Source organism: Sylvia atricapilla, chromosome 15, assembly GCF_009819655.1.
Source record: "Sylvia atricapilla isolate bSylAtr1 chromosome 15, bSylAtr1.pri, whole genome shotgun sequence".
NCBI lineage: Eukaryota > Metazoa > Chordata > Aves > Passeriformes > Sylviidae > Sylvia > Sylvia atricapilla.
Window position 1 is genome coordinate 105,236 of NC_089154.1, and position 18,308 is coordinate 123,543.

At 48.5% G+C, this 18,308-nt stretch overlaps 1 protein-coding gene across 2 annotated transcripts; it reads right to left on the reverse strand.

The window, feature by feature from the left end:
• Positions 1-9,315: 9,315 nt before the first annotated feature.
• LOC136367817 (serine/threonine-protein kinase PAK 3-like) lies at positions 9,316-16,878 on the reverse strand. Of its 2 annotated transcripts, none has more exons than XM_066329610.1 (5): positions 16,764-16,878; positions 15,996-16,095; positions 15,340-15,536; positions 13,858-13,995; positions 9,316-9,422 (listed from the first exon to the last, which is right to left on the reverse strand). In XM_066329610.1, the coding sequence occupies exons 1-5, from the start codon at positions 16,848-16,850 to the stop codon at positions 9,372-9,374; spliced, it is 573 nt and encodes a 190-aa protein (XP_066185707.1). In that variant the 5' UTR covers positions 16,851-16,878; the 3' UTR covers positions 9,316-9,371. The 2 variants fall into 2 exon arrangements, with proteins under 2 accessions (XP_066185707.1, XP_066185706.1); XM_066329609.1 differs by lacking the exon at positions 9,316-9,422 and adding an exon at positions 13,076-13,434.
• Between the last annotated feature and the right edge of the window lie 1,430 nt (positions 16,879-18,308).

Here is an 18,308-nt window from a genome sequence, read left to right on the forward strand (position 1 = left end):
AGAACAACTTGCAAAGGACCTGGAATCCTGGGAAGCTCCACCAGGAGAAGGGAAACTGTTGCAGTATGTGAACGACATCCTAATAGCCACCCCCACAGAAGAAGGATGTGTGGCCTGGACGGTAAGCCTCTTAAACTTTTTGGGGCTTCAGGGGTACAGAGTTACAAAGAAAAAAAGCTCAAGTGGTAAAACAAAAGGTAATCTACCTGGGCTATGAAATCAGTGCTGGACAACGGACTTTGGGGAGAGAGCGCATAAAGTCAATATGCCAAACCCTGAGACCCCAGACAATAAAAGAACTGAGAACCTTCCTGGGCATGACGGGATGGTGCAGACTGTGGATTTACAACTATGGATTACTTGTGAAACCCCTGTATTCACTCATTGCAAATGGGAGTAGAGGCCTCCACTAGACAAAAGAAGCCACACAGGCCTTTGGTCAGCTGAAAAAGGCCCTCATGTCTGCTCCTGCATTAGGACTGCCAGATGTGAGTAAACCACTCTTTCTTTTCTCTCATGAGAAACAGGGAATTGCCTTGGGAATACTGGCACAGGACCTGGGCCCATACAGAAGAGCAGTTGCTTATCTCTCCAAGCAGCTGGATGCAGCAGCTAAAGGATGGCTGGGTTGCCTCAGGGCAGTGGCTGCAGTTGTGCTCAACATTCAGGAAGCCCGTAAGTTCACCCTGAGCCAGAAAATGACTGTGCTAGTGTCTCACACAGTATCCTCAGTGCTGGAAACAAAGGGAGGCCATTGGCTTTCCCCACAATGATTCCTAAAATACCAAGCTATCATAGTAAAACAAGACGATGTAAAAATAGTGGTAACTAACATTGTCAACCCAGCTTCTTTCCTTAGTGAGAACCAAGAAGAGCCAATTCATCATGATTGCCTGGAGACCACTGAAGCCACTTACTCCAGCCGCTCAGACCTGAAAGACACCCCTTTGGATGATGCAGAAACCTGCTTCACCGATGGGAGCAGCTACATCATGAATAGAAAACAACATGCTGGGTATGCGGTTACCACATCCAGAGACTTGATCGAATCAGGATCATTACCAGCAGGTACCTCTGCATAGAAGGCAGAAATAATTGCCCTAACTCGTGCATTAGAGCTATCAAAAGAAAAGAGGATAAACATTTACACAGATTCAAGATATGCTTTCGGGGTAGTACATGCTCATGGAGCCATCTGGAAAGAAAGAGGACTGTTAAATTCACAAGGGAAGAACATTAAACATGCACAAGAAATAATACGGCTGCTAGAAGCAGTTCAACTGCCTGAAAAAGTGGCAATCATGCACATTAAGGCACATCAGAAAGTGAGCTCAGAATTAGAAGGGGGAAACGAGTTGGCGGACAGAGAGGCAAAAGAAGCAGCAAAAGGTGAAGTAACAGTAGAAGGAGCCCTGATTCCCAATGACCAAATCTCCCTAGAAGGTAAGCCTGTGTACAATAAAAAGGACAGAATGCTAATTGAGGATCAAAAGGGAACATATAACCAGGAGGGATGGGCAGTTACAGCAGAAGGAAAACTCGTTATCCCCTCTCATTTACTATGGCCATTAGTAAGAGAAGAACATCAGAAAACACACTGGGGAATTGACGCTTTGTATAATTAGTTGATTGGAAAGATCACTGCCAGTAATTTATATGCCACTATCACTCAAGTGGCCTGGCAGTGTGACCTTTGCCTCCAGACTAACCCTAAAAATACCCCTAAACCAAACCTGGGTCAAATTGGAAAAGGTCGTGGACCTGGTCAGCAGTGGCAAATTGATTTTTCAGAATTACCAAGAAAAGTGGAGTATCGATATTTATTGGTATTAACAGATACCCTTTCAAGGTGGCCAGAAGCTTTCCCCACCAGGACTGCCAAAGCCCAGAAAGTAACCAAGGTGCTACTGCAAGAAATAATACCACGCTTTGGAGTTCCAGCCACAATATCTTCAGATAGGGGACCACATTTCATTTCAAAAATAGTTCAACAGATCAGTCAGTATCTGGGCATAGACTAGGAAATTCACACACCATACCGTCCACAGTCAAGTGGCCAAGTTGAGAAAATAAACCATCTGATCAAGCAACAAATTGTGAAACTAGGGCAAAAGGCTAATTTGCCTTGGCCCCAGTCCCTCCTGTTAGCATTGCTGCGGATTAGAACTAAGCCCAGAAGTAAAGAAAAGCTGAGCCCTTTTGAAATGCTTTATAGGAGACCATATGGTGTACAAAAAGGGATATCCACCCAAATTGGGGAAGAAAGGCTGACTGCTTATATGATAGCCTTAGATAAACAACTCAGAAAAATTGAGAAACATGTGGCGGGAACTCGGAGCAGAAGGCTAGATGGGCCAGTGCATGACATACAGCCTGGGGATTATGTGTATGTTAAGTCTTTTACAGAAAAGACCTTAGAGCCACAGTGGGAAAGACCATTCCAAGTGCTTCTCACCACTTTCACTGCAATTAAGATCCAAGAGCAGAATGCCTGGATTCACCACTCCTGAATAAAGAAAGCTCCTAAAACTTCTTGGAAAGTAACACCAGAAGATAAAGAACTGAAACTAAAATTCACCCAAACAAAATAAGTGCATGGTGGGTGAGAATGTTTTGTAACCTAAGCTGCAAGAGCTTAATTGAGAAAATTTTCTTGTTTATAATCATAATTACAATCCAAAAACTGGGAAATACCTCTAGGCAGAACGATGCTGAGTGGCCCTGGTCCCACGCTTTTACCTGGTACACTGGATCCATAGGAGAGTATTCTAATATAAAGAATCTAAACCTATCAACTGTGGTTATGCATGAAAACCGAGTATATAAAAGACAAGAGTGGCAGAAAAAACAAAAGTTGTGGTCACTCCAAGAGACTGTAGGAAAGGGAATCAAGGTTGGATGCCGGCTGATTAATGGAACCACTCATAAGAAAGCAATCCAAATTAGTGCTTCATCCACTCCCACAGGCAAACAAAAGGAGGTTTGTAGTCGTTCAAGTGAATTGGACTGTTGGTATAATTGCACCCTAGTACAGACTGTTGAAGTGGTCTGCCTTTGGGCCCATGATAAAATTGGGCTCTCCTTCAAATTTAGAATAAATGCCACAACTAAACCCATTACAGCCAACACTAGCAGTCCAGCCCAAACCCAGATCACGTCACCCAGGTTTGGACCCAAAATTTATGAAATAGGCCCATATGTGATAAGGAACATGGGTCAGCAACAATTGTTGTCTAATCCGGAATGGTCTCTCAAGCGTGTTGAACTATTGATGCAAACTAACATCTCTGGAGTCCAGCCAGCCTGCTCTTTCTTCCTAAAAACATCCTTTGAGGGCTGGACAACATAGTTGCAAAAACAAGCATACACCAAGGGTAGAATGCGGAGAAATCTGACTGGAATGTTAGGAACAAGACTAGGAGTTCTGAATGGAATCGATTCGGAAATATTAATGAACAAATTAGCCACTGCAACAAGTGATCTAACTAAATTAAAACAACCTTTACAATCATCTTTGTTGGCATTGGGAACTAGTCAGTGGCAAGTTTCAAAAGTGTTGCCAAGTTGAAAAGAAGCAGAGAACCAAGAGCATAGATTAATCATAGATGCACTTGGTATGGCTCAGAGTAATACATCCTTAGCTTTTAGCTGTATACAGGCACAGTTGTGGTTGCAGTCAACAGCTGCCTGGGTTATAAGAGAAAGAAGCGAAAGAACCTTTCCAATTGAGGTTCGAAAAGCTGTCTGAGACAATGCTACTGATTTTGAAAAGAAATTTCAGTCCTGGTGGACCCTGATAAACTTCACCTTTGATCCAACCATTAACACAGCTACTGCTTTTGTGCTCACCATCCGCAATGCCACAGTTTATGTTATTCACCCCATTATAGCATTAGGACTGAATCATGAGGAATCAGTGCTCTACCCTTCAGAACACAGAACATGGGCACGGAGAGTGGGTAAAAAATGGAAAACTGTGAATCTGGAATCTTGCATTTCCCGGGAACAACAAGGGTTCATTTGTGAGAGTAACACAATCGATGCTCGAGATATATGTCTTGATACTGAACAAGGTGTTTGTCATTTTAAAGTTCATTCAAACACCAGTCAAAGAACTGTACTTGTATATATTGGTCAGAGTTGTGTATGCTTAAGGACTGCCTGTGCTTTTATAGAAATAGACAAAGATAATGTAACTTTGTTTAACAAGGATCATTCTAACCACTGTATTTGTAACTACGTTAAGATTTTAGGGTGTGACTTCCTGTATTTAGCACCAGTTGTTTCCCACCAACTAGTCAAGCCTGACAATACAATATATCATAACTTATCACCCACACCTATTAGGATGAATCTCACTTTAATAAAACAATTAATTGATCATCAGGACCTTGCCAAAATTCTGAAAGGTATTCAGAAAACTGGAGAGCAAACTTTAATTACTGTCCATCATGACACAAGAGAAATTAATAAGGTTCTGCAAAGAGTGAAACAAGATGCAAGTTACAATAAGTGGGACTCACTCTTTGGATAGTCACCCACAGCGACTGGGATCCTAAATACAATGAGTCACCCCATTATTGTCTTATTAATATTGGTTGGTGTAAGTTTTGTCCTGTCTTTTGTAATGCTTATTTGGAACTGGAAACTGTTACAACAAGTAGTAATATTAACCTCTTTATCCCAAGTACATGGCAAGGCACTAAGAGACACATATCATAAAGACTGGAATTCATATTGAATAAAAGAATTTACTGCCTTATTGAAAAGGGGGGACTGAAATACGGGGTTAGAAACTAGAGGATATTAAAACTCAAATACTAATTAAAGGATAGGCATTCAGATGGTGTGTAACAGCAGGGGGTAGAGTGCAGGTGTCTGATAAGGATAAAAGACAGGAAGGCAGGATTACCAAGGACAGTGAAACTGGCAGGCGCCTCGAGCACCAAGGACTAGATAACCCTGGCTTCAAAGCTTGAAATATGACCAGAGGATCAGTGGGCATGCGCAAGACAGCAAGGTCAGAAGTTCATCTCCGAGGAAGACTATCCTTCTTCATCTCTGAGACCCCCAGGACAACCACCAGAGACACCTGCGCAGGTGTAAAAGACTGATAAGACAATCAACATACGAAGCGGAGAGAGGAGGAGCCAAGGAATGAATATGCATAGATGTATTGCGAAATTTGATGCATATGTAACATTCTAGAGGATAAAAGAGAATGGAAGTGAGTGAGGGGCGCGGGTGCCTTTGGGGAACTACCCTGCATCCCGCCCAGCGCTGAATAAATTACATACCTACTTTAAAACTCACTTTGTCTCTGAGTTTTAGAGTTTTTCCGCGTGTCAGCGTCCCAGAGCGTCCTCATGCACTTGCCAACAACAGCCCCCCTCTGCAGCCCTGGCCTCTCCCCCAGCTCACACAGGGGCCCCATCCTTGCAGGCACAGACACGGCAGCACTGGCTCAGGAGCCCCTGTTTGCACTGCCCAGAGCAGGCCTGAGCAGCCCCATGGTGTTGGTGTGGGGAGATGAACCTGAGGGAGCACAAATGCCATCAGCCCCTGGGGCCAGGAAGGGCTGGGGGACAGGAGGGAAACCACTGAGCTGTGTTGTGGCCTTTCAAGTCACACAGAAAGGTTGCTCCCATCAGCTGTGAGTTTCCTGTGCCACTGCAGACGTTGTTGCTCAGAGCCAGGGCTGCCTGGCAGCTACCCTCAAACTACCCTCAGCATTTCCTTGGCTTCACCTTGGCTTTCTTTCCTCTTCCTGGAACAAATTTCTTCCTATAGCCCACTCCTGTTCCCTCCCCTGCAAACAGTCCATCTCTGTTGGCTCTTTCCTCTCTGGCCTCACTCCCCATTTCGGTCTCTGAGCTGGCACCATGGGAACATCCCTTGGGGAGCAGGATCATCCTCCAAGTGCTTCAGGAATTGTCTGCAGGCTCCTGCAGTGCCTGGTGCTGCTCCTTGCCAGAGGCACCACAGCCCAGGGGGGCACATCTGGGCTGCTGTGTCTGGCTGTGGGGCTCCCTGCTCTGGGCCATGAGGAGGAGCTGCAGAGGCTCTGCAGGACTGACAGGATGGGCTTTGGGGCTGTGAGGAGAAGCTGAGGGACCTGGGCTGCTGCACCTTCTGAAGAGGAGGCCCAGGGCTCATCCTGCAGCTGCTGCAAGGGTGGTTTCAGAGAATCACAGAATCAGCAAGGTTGGAAAAGACCTTGGACATCATCAAGTCCAACCTGTGCCCTGACATCACTTTGTCTCCTTGAGCTCTCTTCTCCAGGATAAACAACCCAGCTCCCTCAGCCACTCCTCACAGGACTTGTGTTCCAGACCCCTCACCAGCCCTGTTGCCCTTCTCTGGACATGCTCCAGCCCTCCATGTCCTTCCTAAATTGGGAGGCCCAGAACTGGACACAGCACTGGAGGTGCTGCCCAACCAGTGCTGAGCACATGGGGAAGAATCACTGTCCTGCTCCTGCTGGCCACACTGTTCCTGATCCAGGCCAGGTGCCATTGGCCTTGTTGGCCACCTGGGCACACTGCTGGCTCATGTCCAGTCTGCTGTCCATCAGTCCCTACAGGTCCCTTTCTGTCTGGCTGCTGTCCAGCCACTCTGTCCCCAGCCTGTAGCACTGCAGGGGTTGTTGTGGCCAAAGTGCAGGACCTGGCACTTGGACTTGTTAAACCTCACATTGTTGGATTTGGGCCCTGGATCCAACCTGTCCAGGGCCCTGTGCAGAGCCCTCCTGCCCTCCAGCACATCAACACTCCCAGACAACTTGGTGTCACCACAGTTCCATGAGGCCGTAGAGTGTAACAATTGTCTCCATGATTCTATGGGGCCTGCCAGTGTCACAATGTCCCCTCGGCTCCATGGGACCCTTTGGTGTCACAAAGTCCTTTGGATCCTTGGTCCCTGCAGTGTCACAATGGTGCCCTGGTCACCCAAGGCCCTGCAGTGTCACAAAGGATCCTTGGTTCCATGAGGTCTGGCAGTGCAGCAATGGTCTCCTTGCTTCCACTGTGTCACCATGGCCACTGGGTTCCAAGGGGCACCACGTTGTTATACATGTTTCCCTCATTCCATGAGTCCCTGAGGAGCAACACTGGCCCCTTGGTTCCATGGGCAAGGCTGGGCCACATCAAAGGGCTGGGTCACAATGGCCCCATCAGGACACGAGGTCTTGCTCTGTCCCAGTGCTCTGCATGGTTCCACAAGGCCCTGCAAAGTCACAGTGGCCTCTTGGTTCCATGAGGCCTCAGAGGGCCACCATGAATTCCTTGGTGCTGCAGTGTCACAGAGGAGCCCTGGTTACACAAGATCCTGCAGTGTCACCAGGGACCCTTGGTTCCATGGGGCACCACGGTGTCACAATTGTTCCCTCAGTTCCAAGAGTCCCTGCAATGGAACAATGGCCCCTTGATTCCACTGGGCCCCAGGGGCTCACAAGGGTCTCCTTGGTTCCGCAGTGGCACAGTGGCCCCTGGGTTCAACAAGGCCCCACAGGGTCACAGTGGCCTCTGTGGTTCCACCAGGACCCAGACTGTCACCATGGACTCCTTGCTTCCATTTATCCCCACAGTGTCACAATGGCCCCTTGGCTCTATGGCGCCATGTCATACACAGTGTCACCATGGTCCTGTTAGTGCCACCAGGCCCTGCAGTGTCACAATGGTCCCTTGCTTCCCCAGGGCCCTGCAGTGACACCATCATCAGAGAATCAACCAGGCTGGGAATGATCTTGGAGAGCATCAAGTCCAACTTGTGACCCAACACCACCTTGTCACCCAGACCATGGCACTGAGTGCCACATCCAGTCTTTCCTTAAACACTTCTAGGACAGTGACTCACCCACCTTCCTTGAGATGCCCATTCCAATGTCCAATCACCCTTTCTGGGAAGAATTTTTCCAAATATCAAGCCTAAATGTCCCCTGGTGCAGTTTAAGGCTGTGTCCTCTTGTTCTGACACTGTTCCCTGGGAAAAGAGTCCAACCTCACCCTGGCTGCACCCTCCTGTCAGAGAGTTGTAGAGTGATGAGGTCTCCTGGTCTCTTCTGATGAGGTCTCTTCTCCAGGAGAAACAACCCCAGCTCCCTCAGCCACTCCTCACAGGACTTGTGTTCCAGACCCCTCACCAGCCTTGTTGCCCTTCTCTGGACACTCTCCAGCCCCTCCATGTCCTTCCTAAATTGAGAGGCCCAGAACTGGACACAGCACTCGAGGTGCTGCCCAACCAGTGCTGAGCACAGGGGAAGAATCACTGCCCTGATCCTGCTGGCCACACTATTCCTGATCCATAGGAGTGCCACGGGTTGGATGAGGGAAATGGTGGAGAGGCGGTGAGGACAAAGTCTGATTGATGGTGAGCCATGAAGGGTCTTGATTTTCATATCTGTTCAGACTGCATTAGAAGGTGCTGAGGGTCCATATCATTTGGACATTGCTGAGAGCAATCTACAAACATCAAAACAGCAGATGGGATGGCAGCAGGGGCTGCAGAGCTCTCAGGACCTCAGGGACAGGGGAGCAGGGCACACAGGGAGCCTCCTTGTCCCTGGCCATGACCCAGGTGGGCAGCCAGGGAGATGACCAGGAAGAGGCAGAAGTGCAGGAGCTGCAGCTGCCGCCTGTCTGCCAGTGCCAGCAGGAGGAAGTGGCTGATGGAGCTGCTGTTGGACATTTGCAGTATATTGGCATGGGGATTTCTGTTGGAAAGAGCCGCGGGAGACGAGTCTCATGCTATCATCGTCAACAAGTCTCAGTTTATTGCTTCCAAAGTTATCATGCTTATACAGACAGTAATTAGCTCATGCATATTGCAAAAATACAGCTCATGATTGGTTATACTTTCTATGACGCATATAGCTTTTGTGTTTAGCCTTGCTGTTGCAACTTCCTTCGCTTTATGTATCTTTCTGCATACTATGTATTTTCAACATCCCTGTTGTTAACTAACATCCGTTCTCAAGGGTAATGTATATTTGCCACCAGTCACGTAGCTGATGGCTGCACTTTAACCAGCTTGATTTTATCGTGGCCCTTGCTACGCAGTGATTCCTCTGACAAACTCTCCACAGATTTCCTGTGCAGATGGACTTTGTTTAGCATCAAGAAGTATCACAAGTGGTTTCATCGAGGCAGGAGTCACAGTGACTGTGAGGTGATGAAAACAGAGATGGGATCTGCTTGAGGCAGATGCTGCAGTGGTGCTCACCTGCAATGTGTATCCCTCAGGGTACCTATTTCTTTAGCAACACTACTGAAGACTATAGAGAACTGAAATATGGACCCAAAGTGCAGCAGGAAGCCCACTGCAGTTTAGGTTGTTCTTCAGGGCACTGTTCAAGTTGAGCACAGCCCTTCTGTTCAGCAGACACACAGGCAGGGGCTTCTTGGAGCGCTGCCCTGGCACCCATCCTTTGGAGTAGGGGATTGCAGGGAAAAAGAAGAGAAGCCCATCAACTACTGGAGAGGAACAGTCACTGACAGGAACCAGTGGGTTAAGAAATGTGAGGGGAAAAAAGGCAGAAAAAGTGAGGTGACAAGTGTGAGAAATGGGAGTGAAAAAAGGAGAGAAGTGTGAGGGAAGAAAAGGGTAGGAAACCTGAGTGGGAAAAGGGTGAGAAAACTGAGGGGAAAAGAGTGAAAAATGTGAGTGAAAATAAGAGAGGAAGGTGAACAGAGGAAAAGGGCATGAATTACAATAGGAAAATTCTAGAAACATGAACGGGAAAGGCTGAAAAACATAGAGGGAAAAATGGAGGGAAATGTGAGGGGAAGAGAGTGAGAAACTTTACTGGCAAAGAGAGAGAAACAGGCAGCAAATGTGAGGGGAACATTGTGAGAATCCTGAGGGGAAAAGAGTGAGAAACCAGAGGGCAGAAAAGGCAGAAAACATGAAGGGAGAAAAAAAGGGTGGGAAGTTTGATGGGAAAAGTGTCAGAAAACACAAGTGAAAAAAGGGCACAAAATAGAGAGGAAAAGTATAAGGAACATGAGAGGGAAAGAATGATAAATGTGAGGGGAAATGTGTGAGAAATGTGAGAGGGAAAGGGTGAGAAACATGAGGGCAAAAGTGAGAAACATGAGGAGAAAAGTTGCAGAAAAATGACTGAGGAAAGGAGAGAAACATGAGGGGAGAAAACAGCCAGGATAAGTGAGGGGAATATGGTGAGAAACATGAGGGAAGAAAAAAGCAGGAAACAGTGGGAAGGTGGGGAAATGTGAGAGGTAAAGTGTGAGGAAAGGGAGCTGAAAAGGGTGGGGAAAATTAATAAAAATTAGGAGGCAAACATGAGAGAAAACTGTGAGACTCCAGAGGGGAAGGGGTGGAAATGTGAGAGGGAAAAGAGCAGGAAATGTGAAGAGAGAAAAGGAGAGAAGGCAGTATTGGCATAACAGCTGAAATAATTCCTAACACATTCCCCCATGCATTTGCCCATTTATTGCACAAGGCCAGGGCTTCTCTGTCTGTCCGTCTCCCCTCTGCCTGGATTCCTGTGTGGAAGCAGTACAAGTGCAGGATGTGCCCAGCAGCAGGAGCTGCTCCAGGCTGGGAAGGCGCCAGGTGGTGCTGATTTCCAGAGGCTCCTGTGTCCCAGGGGAGGCCAAGGCAGGAGTGGGTGGAAAGGTGCTGGGGCTGCTGCTCCTCTGTGCCAGAGAGCCCTGGCTGGGCAGGGCACGGCGCCCACTGCACCGCGGGCTCTTTCTCCTGCCACAGCTGGGCACACCTGGACACACACCATGATGACTTGTGGGGAAACCAAGGGCTTTGTGGAGGCTGCACTGCTCTGCACACACCCGGGCCACCTGCAGCACAGAGCTTTGGCCCCAGAAAGGGAAACCCGAGGGAAACAGCTGGAAAAGGTTTCATTCTCACCTGTCAATACAAGTGACTGAAATGAAAGTTACCAAGCAGGGCCCAATCCCTGGTGCCAGGTCAGTGTGAGAAAGGAGACATGACTTTATTTCAGTGCTGGGTGCGTGGGGAATCACTTTCCTAACACGTGCTCACTCAGAGATCTCACCTACTGATTTGTAACCATGGAAATAAGACCTACTCATTGCTTTGCTGAAACTCACAGGCTAAACTAATTCCCTCAAATTAGTTGACATACTTAAATCACTTCTCAGAAGTTACTGACAGGAGAGCAGGGCTCTCTTGAGGGTCTCTGGTGGTCATTTGGGGAACATCCCATTCCTCCAATTCTCCTCTGATGCTCAAGAGCCTCCTACAACCACTCTCTTCCCCTTGAATGCATTCCAGCTACCTTCTCAGGAGGACTACTCTATTCTCGAGGCTGAGGTAGCCACTTGCACACATCAGTCACTGCACTGGGGAATAGAGGGATCAACCCTGTCTGTTAATGTGAACAGAATTCATGATTTGTTACAATTCAACATTTTCTCAACACCTTCCTTCTCTGGCAATTGCTCACAAGCATTTCTTTAATTCACCTTGAAAATGTTTTTGCTGACTGAAGCCACGGTGAGTCTTTCCTTCAGAAATTCAGAAAGAAAACACAAATTGCCTCCTGAAACCCTTCTGTTCCTTTTCAAATCACTTCAGTGCTCAAGCACAACCCACAGGCTCATGCCCAATTCTCTCCATGATCTATGAGGTCATATTTTGCTGCAGCTGAAAGGTTATGAGAAGAAAGATGGAAAGTTGTTGGTTCCTGGTGTTGTTATTTAGGGTTTGGTTTTGTTGTAGTTAATTTGTTGGGTGGTGTTGTGCACTGGGAGAGGGGCCAGGTTGAAGACCAGACCAAAAGGGAAGTAGGATAAGATGGGAGGGGACAGACAAGGAGGTAGTGGGGAGAAAATATAAGTTCCCTAGTACCCAGCTGGAGGGAAACGGGACACGGCTTGCCCTGGGCGCGGCAAGGCAATAAAAAGCAGCATTCTGTGTGAGTGTGTGCTGTGTGTGTGTGTGTTTGGCTCTGGGGAGGGCGAGATACACACCCAGCTGAGGTGAATCCTTCCTAAGAAACAGTTCTCTTTTGCTTTGATGACTTTGTCCCCATTCAATTTCCTCTAAGAGTTGGCTCCTCTCTAACACCTCTCTCCCAGCAGCTCAAAGCTGTATTGCACAGTGCTTGCTGTGTACCCGACAGCACAAAGCAGGCTGGCCTGGTGGCCGTAAATATTTCTGCAGAACACTCTCCATTTCCCCCCTTTGCTGTGGCTCAGAGCAGAACTCCAGCACTGCAGGCGCTTCCTCCCAGAGCTGAGTGAGGCCCTGGCGCCTGCAGATGTGAGCTGAGGAGCTGTCCCTGCCTCCCGCTGGCCTCGGCTCCCCCGGCAGGAGCGCCGTGCCTGAAGGCCGCTGCCCTGTGCTGGAGCCTGCGGAGCAGCCCGGCTCCCTGCCCTGTGCCCAGAGCGCTGCCCACACTGCTCACCTTGGCCAGGAGTTACAGGGCAGCCGGCACAAGGCTGGGGATCCTCGGCCAGGCCTGCAGCCCTCGGCTGTGCTTTGCCTTTCTCTCCTCCTGGGCAGGCTCCGGACGGCCAAAGGCACCAGTCTGTGCTGTGCCCAGCACGGCGACGCTTCCCCTCGGGAGCAGCCGGCTGCCAGCTGGGCTCCGAGAGCGCAGCATTCGCCCGGGGCCACCCAGAGGCACCCAGGGCCGGGCTGCTGCCTCTTGCAGCTCCAAGGGCCTCGCTGCAGCTGCCTCTGCCCAGGCTCAGGCTGCTGCGGGCTCTGCCGGGGCTCTGCCGGGGCTCCAGCCTGGGCAAGGCGGGGCCGGGGCTCAGCCCGCAGCCGCTGACAGCTCTGCACCAGCTCTGCGCCTTGCCGAGCAGCCTCCCTGACCTTTCTGCTTTCCCACTGCGGCAAAACTCCCCTCCGGACAGAGACACTGCGCTTAGGGGTACAAATGCAAGTGGCAGGAACCCAAATGCTCTCGAGTCACAGCTCAAGGCCTGCATCTGCACAGGGTATTTGGGCTGCCCCACTCGTCCTTTGGTTCTGCCTGCAAATGCCACTGCCCTTTCTGCCTCAAACACAAGTGCCACAGCTGGGTAAAAACCAGCCAGTGGGCCGTATGCCAAAGGCACTGTGGTCTGGAAAGGATGACTGACAAGGTCCTTCTCCCCTTTCAAACCATACCAAAGAAGCCATCAATGTCACTTTCTGCCTCTAAGAAAAAACTGACAGTTCAGAAGGAAATGTTGAGCTTTCTCAGAGGCTCAGAAGGGGAATTCTTGAAAGGAGTTGAGGTTTCACAAACTTTATTTACAATCCTATGCTAATATCCTACTCTACAGTCCTAACTACAGTCCTACTCTACAATCCTCCTCTATGCTGGTGATGGAGAAAACAGTTTTAAAGTGACTGTCCCATTCTTGTTAACTCCTTCCACTTGTTCACTGTAATGATGAGTGGCACCAGGCTGGCTTTAGGCTTGGCAGATGTTACAAATGGATGCTGCACAAAGGAAAAGGAACTCAATGAAGAACCATTACTTTCCAAGCTAAGAGCCTCAAAGGCTGGGGAACATTTTTTAAATGAAAATGGACATGAGTCAGAGTAGGTCTAAGGAGCAATCATGGGGCAACAGTGGCACGGCTTGCAGCAAGAGCTGCCAAGTGCCCCAGCCCGAGAAATACTTCAGGTCTGAGCATCCTGATCTGTTTAAAGATGTCCCTGCTCATTGCAGGGCACTTGGACCAGATGAGATTTACAGGCCCCTGACAGCCGAGCCCAGTCTAGGATTCCTGACTGTTTTCATCTGAACAGCACCAAGAGCAGAGGTGAGGAGGAGGGGAGCTCATCTGATGCCTTGCACTTGAGTGCAGGAGGAGCCCATCCCTGGGACACTGTTTCCCCTGCAGCCCCTGGGCATTTTACCTGCAGCAGCTCCTTGGCAGACCAGCGCCGCGCCTCGTCTGTCTGCAGGCAGCAGCTCAGGAAGTCACGCAGTGAAGGGGAGAGGAGCTTGGGCTGCTGCAGCTCTGGGGTCCCTTTGGTGGCTATCAGGAACTGAGCCTGGAGAAAAAGGAAACATGAGTCTCTCAGCTGCTTCTTTCACATTTGGAACTGCTCTCCCAGATCCCACTGTTTCAGCTGCACTCTGCAGTGGCAGTTTCTGCCGTAGCGCAGAGGCAGACATGACTTTCCTGGACCAACAAAAAACCCAGAGCTTGATGCAGTCACAGTTTTTCCAACATGGAGCAGATCTTGCTTTGGCAGCTGATTTCCTTGACTGACCTTGTTAGTAGAAACTACATCAGCAAAAGCACATTTCCTTCTCTGATGATTCACCTGGCCAGCTTGACAGGCTCTTTGGAAGAGGGACTTTGCTCTACTAACTCACTCCACTGTTTCCTAGGATTATTACATGAAAAACATCTCTGCAGTGCTTGTTGGTCCCTTAAGCACAGCTGCCATCAAACGAAAGTTATCAAGCTTTTTGCTTGATTCTTGAAAACAATGGTAATTGAAAGTAAAGAAATGAAATCCCTCAGTTATTCCCCAGATAAAGAAACAAACATTTGGAATCTCATCTTCAACAACAGACACATGAAGAAGCATGCACAAATGTCTTGGGATGAAAATGCCTCTTTAGGCACATAGGAAACACCTGAAGATGTCTCTCAGTAGACTGCAAATTTCAGCTTCCCTTGTGTGGCAAAAGAAAAATTGTCGTGGTCAAATCAGAAGGAAAAATGCCATCCCTATGGTAGGCATCCCTCTGCTCATTTGGATCCTCAAATCAATGCATTAATCGTATGCCCATCCTAGGCAGTGCCAGGAAACAAAGGGGTGGCTTTGGCAGGCTCTCCACGTCACCAGGCTTCAGCTTAGTGACAGGGAGTAAGTGGTTGGGTTAGGAAAGAAAGATGGTCACTAAGTGTTTCAGCATCACTGCACAAGAAGCACAAGAGACTCTGTGGCCTTCGCACCCTCATGTCCAGGTTTCAGGCAAGTTTTCCTGTGAGAAGAATGGGGTGCACTTCTTCTCTCCAAACTACTCTTTTAAAGACTTTGTTGGGCTTGGGTTTTTTTTCCTTCATTTCAGGAAAGATAACACCACTTCTAAGATGCTTGTTTCCTGTTCTTAGAGCCATCTACACAGCCAAAAGAGCTGGAACAACTTCAAAGCCAAAGCCAAATGCTGTCTGAGAATGGAGATTACAAGCATGGGCTAAGGCTTGAGTTCCCCCACGGATGCAACCAAAACTCCGGCAGATGCTGATGTGCTGCAGGGACATTTTCAGAAAGCCATGGGGGAAGTAGTTCCAGCAGCTGGCAATGGGATTTTGTCCAATGGCACACAGAACGTGGGACAGGGGAAAAAGACAGTGGGATCAGAGAGTATTTACACCTTACTGAGAGAGGACTTTTATTCACATAAGGAACTTCTTGTTCCACGATTTCAACGCCCACAATTCCAAAAGACCGTATGTCTACTTTTGGGCCATATGGTCGACCTTTCACCACTTCAGGCGCCATCCACCAAGCAGTCCCGATCACCGAGCTCCGTCTATTCTGCTCAGGGATGAGTTGAGCAGAGAGGCCAAAATCAGCTGGGGAGAAAGTAAAAGACTGTTTTTATTTGAATGCTGTGCAATTAGGAAAGCAAGCAAAAGAATTTCCCAGTAGAAGTTTGAGAATCTGCTGTTGAATCTCCTGGACAAATGTCCCTGCTCTGTTTTCTCAGGACTTAAGCCCAGGAAATATGGCATTGGCTACTTCCAAAATCCCCACATTTTTTACACTGCCTCCAGCAGTGCCTTTTGTTCCCCTGAAGCTTTAGACTTGTAGCTCACTCCCTCTGGAAGGGACACCACAGAGCAATGCCACTCTGGACTGCTTGTTCCTTGTCACAGGTCTGTGCATGTTGCAGCCATGTGCATGTGGTCAGCTCACAGCAGGGCTCCCTGCACTGCCACCAGCACCATTCTTGGGGGACTGGCAGTTACTCAAAAGCAGCCCCACACCCCCCATAGCCCTGGAATGCTGCACCTGACCAAGAATATACTGACCCAGCTTGACAGAGCCATCAGTTTTGTGTAGGATGTTGAGGCTCTTCACATCTCGGTGCATCACATGGTTGGAGTGGAGAAAATCCAGTCCTTGCAGGCACTGAGAGAGAAACCAGAAACAGGAGGGCAAATATCAGTGATGTGATTCCATCACACAAGAAAGGAAACAGCTTCTAAAGATTCCCTCTCCAGCAGAATGGGGAGTAATGGCAGAGCACAGTGCCATTGAGAAGAAGAGCTTGCTGCTCCAACACTAGCAGAGAAGCTAAAGAAAGGTACGTCAGCTTTTCAAAGAGCAACAGCAACTGCTGGTGTGGACTCTGCCCTGCAAACCAGCTGGAATGACTGCTGCTGCAGTGGATGTGCTCAGAGGTAAAGAGCATTTTGGCTGCACTGCTAACCTTTTCAGCTGAGGACTGAGAGAAATGAGTCTATTTTCTTTGCTGTTCCTTTCAAATGCTGCCACCCTCACCTTTGCTTTTACAGGCAAGGAATGCAGTGCAGACAGGCAAAAATTTAGAGAGGCAAGATGGAGAATAGCAAATACAAGAGCTAGAGTGAGAATGCAACAGTAGGAGAGAAGAGGATTGGAACAGAGTCCAGTGAGTGCAGAGGCACTGACAGGCAGTTCACTTGAGATGCTCTTGCTTGTCCATAGCACTACAGCAACACAGAAACAAAGCCTGGCACATGGAATCGCTTCTGTTCTGAGCCCCTTTCCCAGACAATTGTGCCCAAGCCCTCAGAAGCACAGCTGGGATCCCTGACCTCTCGACTGATGGTTGCAACATGGTCTTCTGACATGTGAACCTCAGTGATTACATCATTCAGAGTGCCTCCATCCATGTACTCCATCACCAGCCAGATTTCCTCATGCACAAGGTAGCTGAAAGAAGGAAACAATGCCATGCATATGAATAGGCGTGGCTACATTTGTTTTTGCTTGATTCCTGTTTCCAGAACAAGACCAGAACAAAATTCAAGGAATAGACATTCCCTCACGGCTGTGCATTGTTTGCAGTCCGTGCAGTCTCAAGGAGAATGGCACATCTGTAATAAAGGAGATGTCTCTGATGGCCAGCAAGCAAAAAGTGCAGTTTAGTAACAGCCAAGATGAAAATTCTGGAAATAAGCACCTAGTGTTCCTGGCATGGCCAGCCATGGAAAAGAGGGGCAACTATCCAAGGAAAATCCTCTCTAGGATGGTTCACCAGCATTGAAGAAATTCAAAAAATCAGTCCTGGGACAACATGGAGGCGGTGAACTCTACAGGTATTGACTGTCCTGGTTTGGAATAAATTAGGGAAGAACCTCCAAAAGGAGTCCCCTAAACCAAACCTCCACCACCCCTTCCCCCCCCCAGCCCTGGGTTTGGGAAGGAAAAATACCTCGGAGGAAAAGTGGAAAAACCGATTTATTGACAAAAAAACTCCCCAACACCGAATAGTGGGAAACGGGTTACTGTGATGAGGAGGGTGCTGATGCGTCTCTGGCAGGCCCGGGACTTCTCCAACTTCTCAGGTCAGGTCAGGTCCAGAGCCGGTTCAAACCTTGGGGGGGGGCGGGGGGGAGGGGGGAGGGGAAGAAGGAAGGAGGGAAAAATAACCAAACAGAAACAGCAGGGGGGAAGAAAAACTACGGCAGGGGCAGCCAGAGAGCAAAGCAAAGTGAAGCGAAGCGAAGAAGGCAAAAGCAGCTGAGCTAGCAAAAGCAAGAGACGAAACAGCAAAGAAAAAAAAAGAAAGAACTGCAGGCACCCGCCCAAGAGGGAGGAGCCAGCTGCGAGACATAACAATCTATCCAAGATATGGGATGGATATATGGGATAAGAGGCAGCTCAACCCAGAACATTCCACCCCTTATCCCATATATCCATCCAATTAAAACTTTCATCTCACTTACTCAGACCTTTAACACTTATACATTTCCGTCTGTCTTACTTGCTCAGACCTTCGACACTTATATGTTTCCTTCTGTTTCATGTCTAACTGATCTAACATGCAGACAATGGTGATAACATTCAGCACATATCAGTCTTAACCCATATTCAGATTGCCCTGAGGTACACACCGTATTGTTCCATCTTTCTGCATTATCCACCATGTACAACCCGGTCCTTGAGCAGAGACAACTCCACGGATGGGTTTGCCTGTACTTGAATCAGGGTCGATCCATACTGTCTTTCCCAACAAACCTCTTACATGGGCCACTGGGACTTTATCTCCATCTACTATATTAAGGTGCTGGGACTTAGCAGGACCCGCTCGGATGGTGGAACCTCGAGTGTTAACTAACCAGATGGCTTTTGCTAAA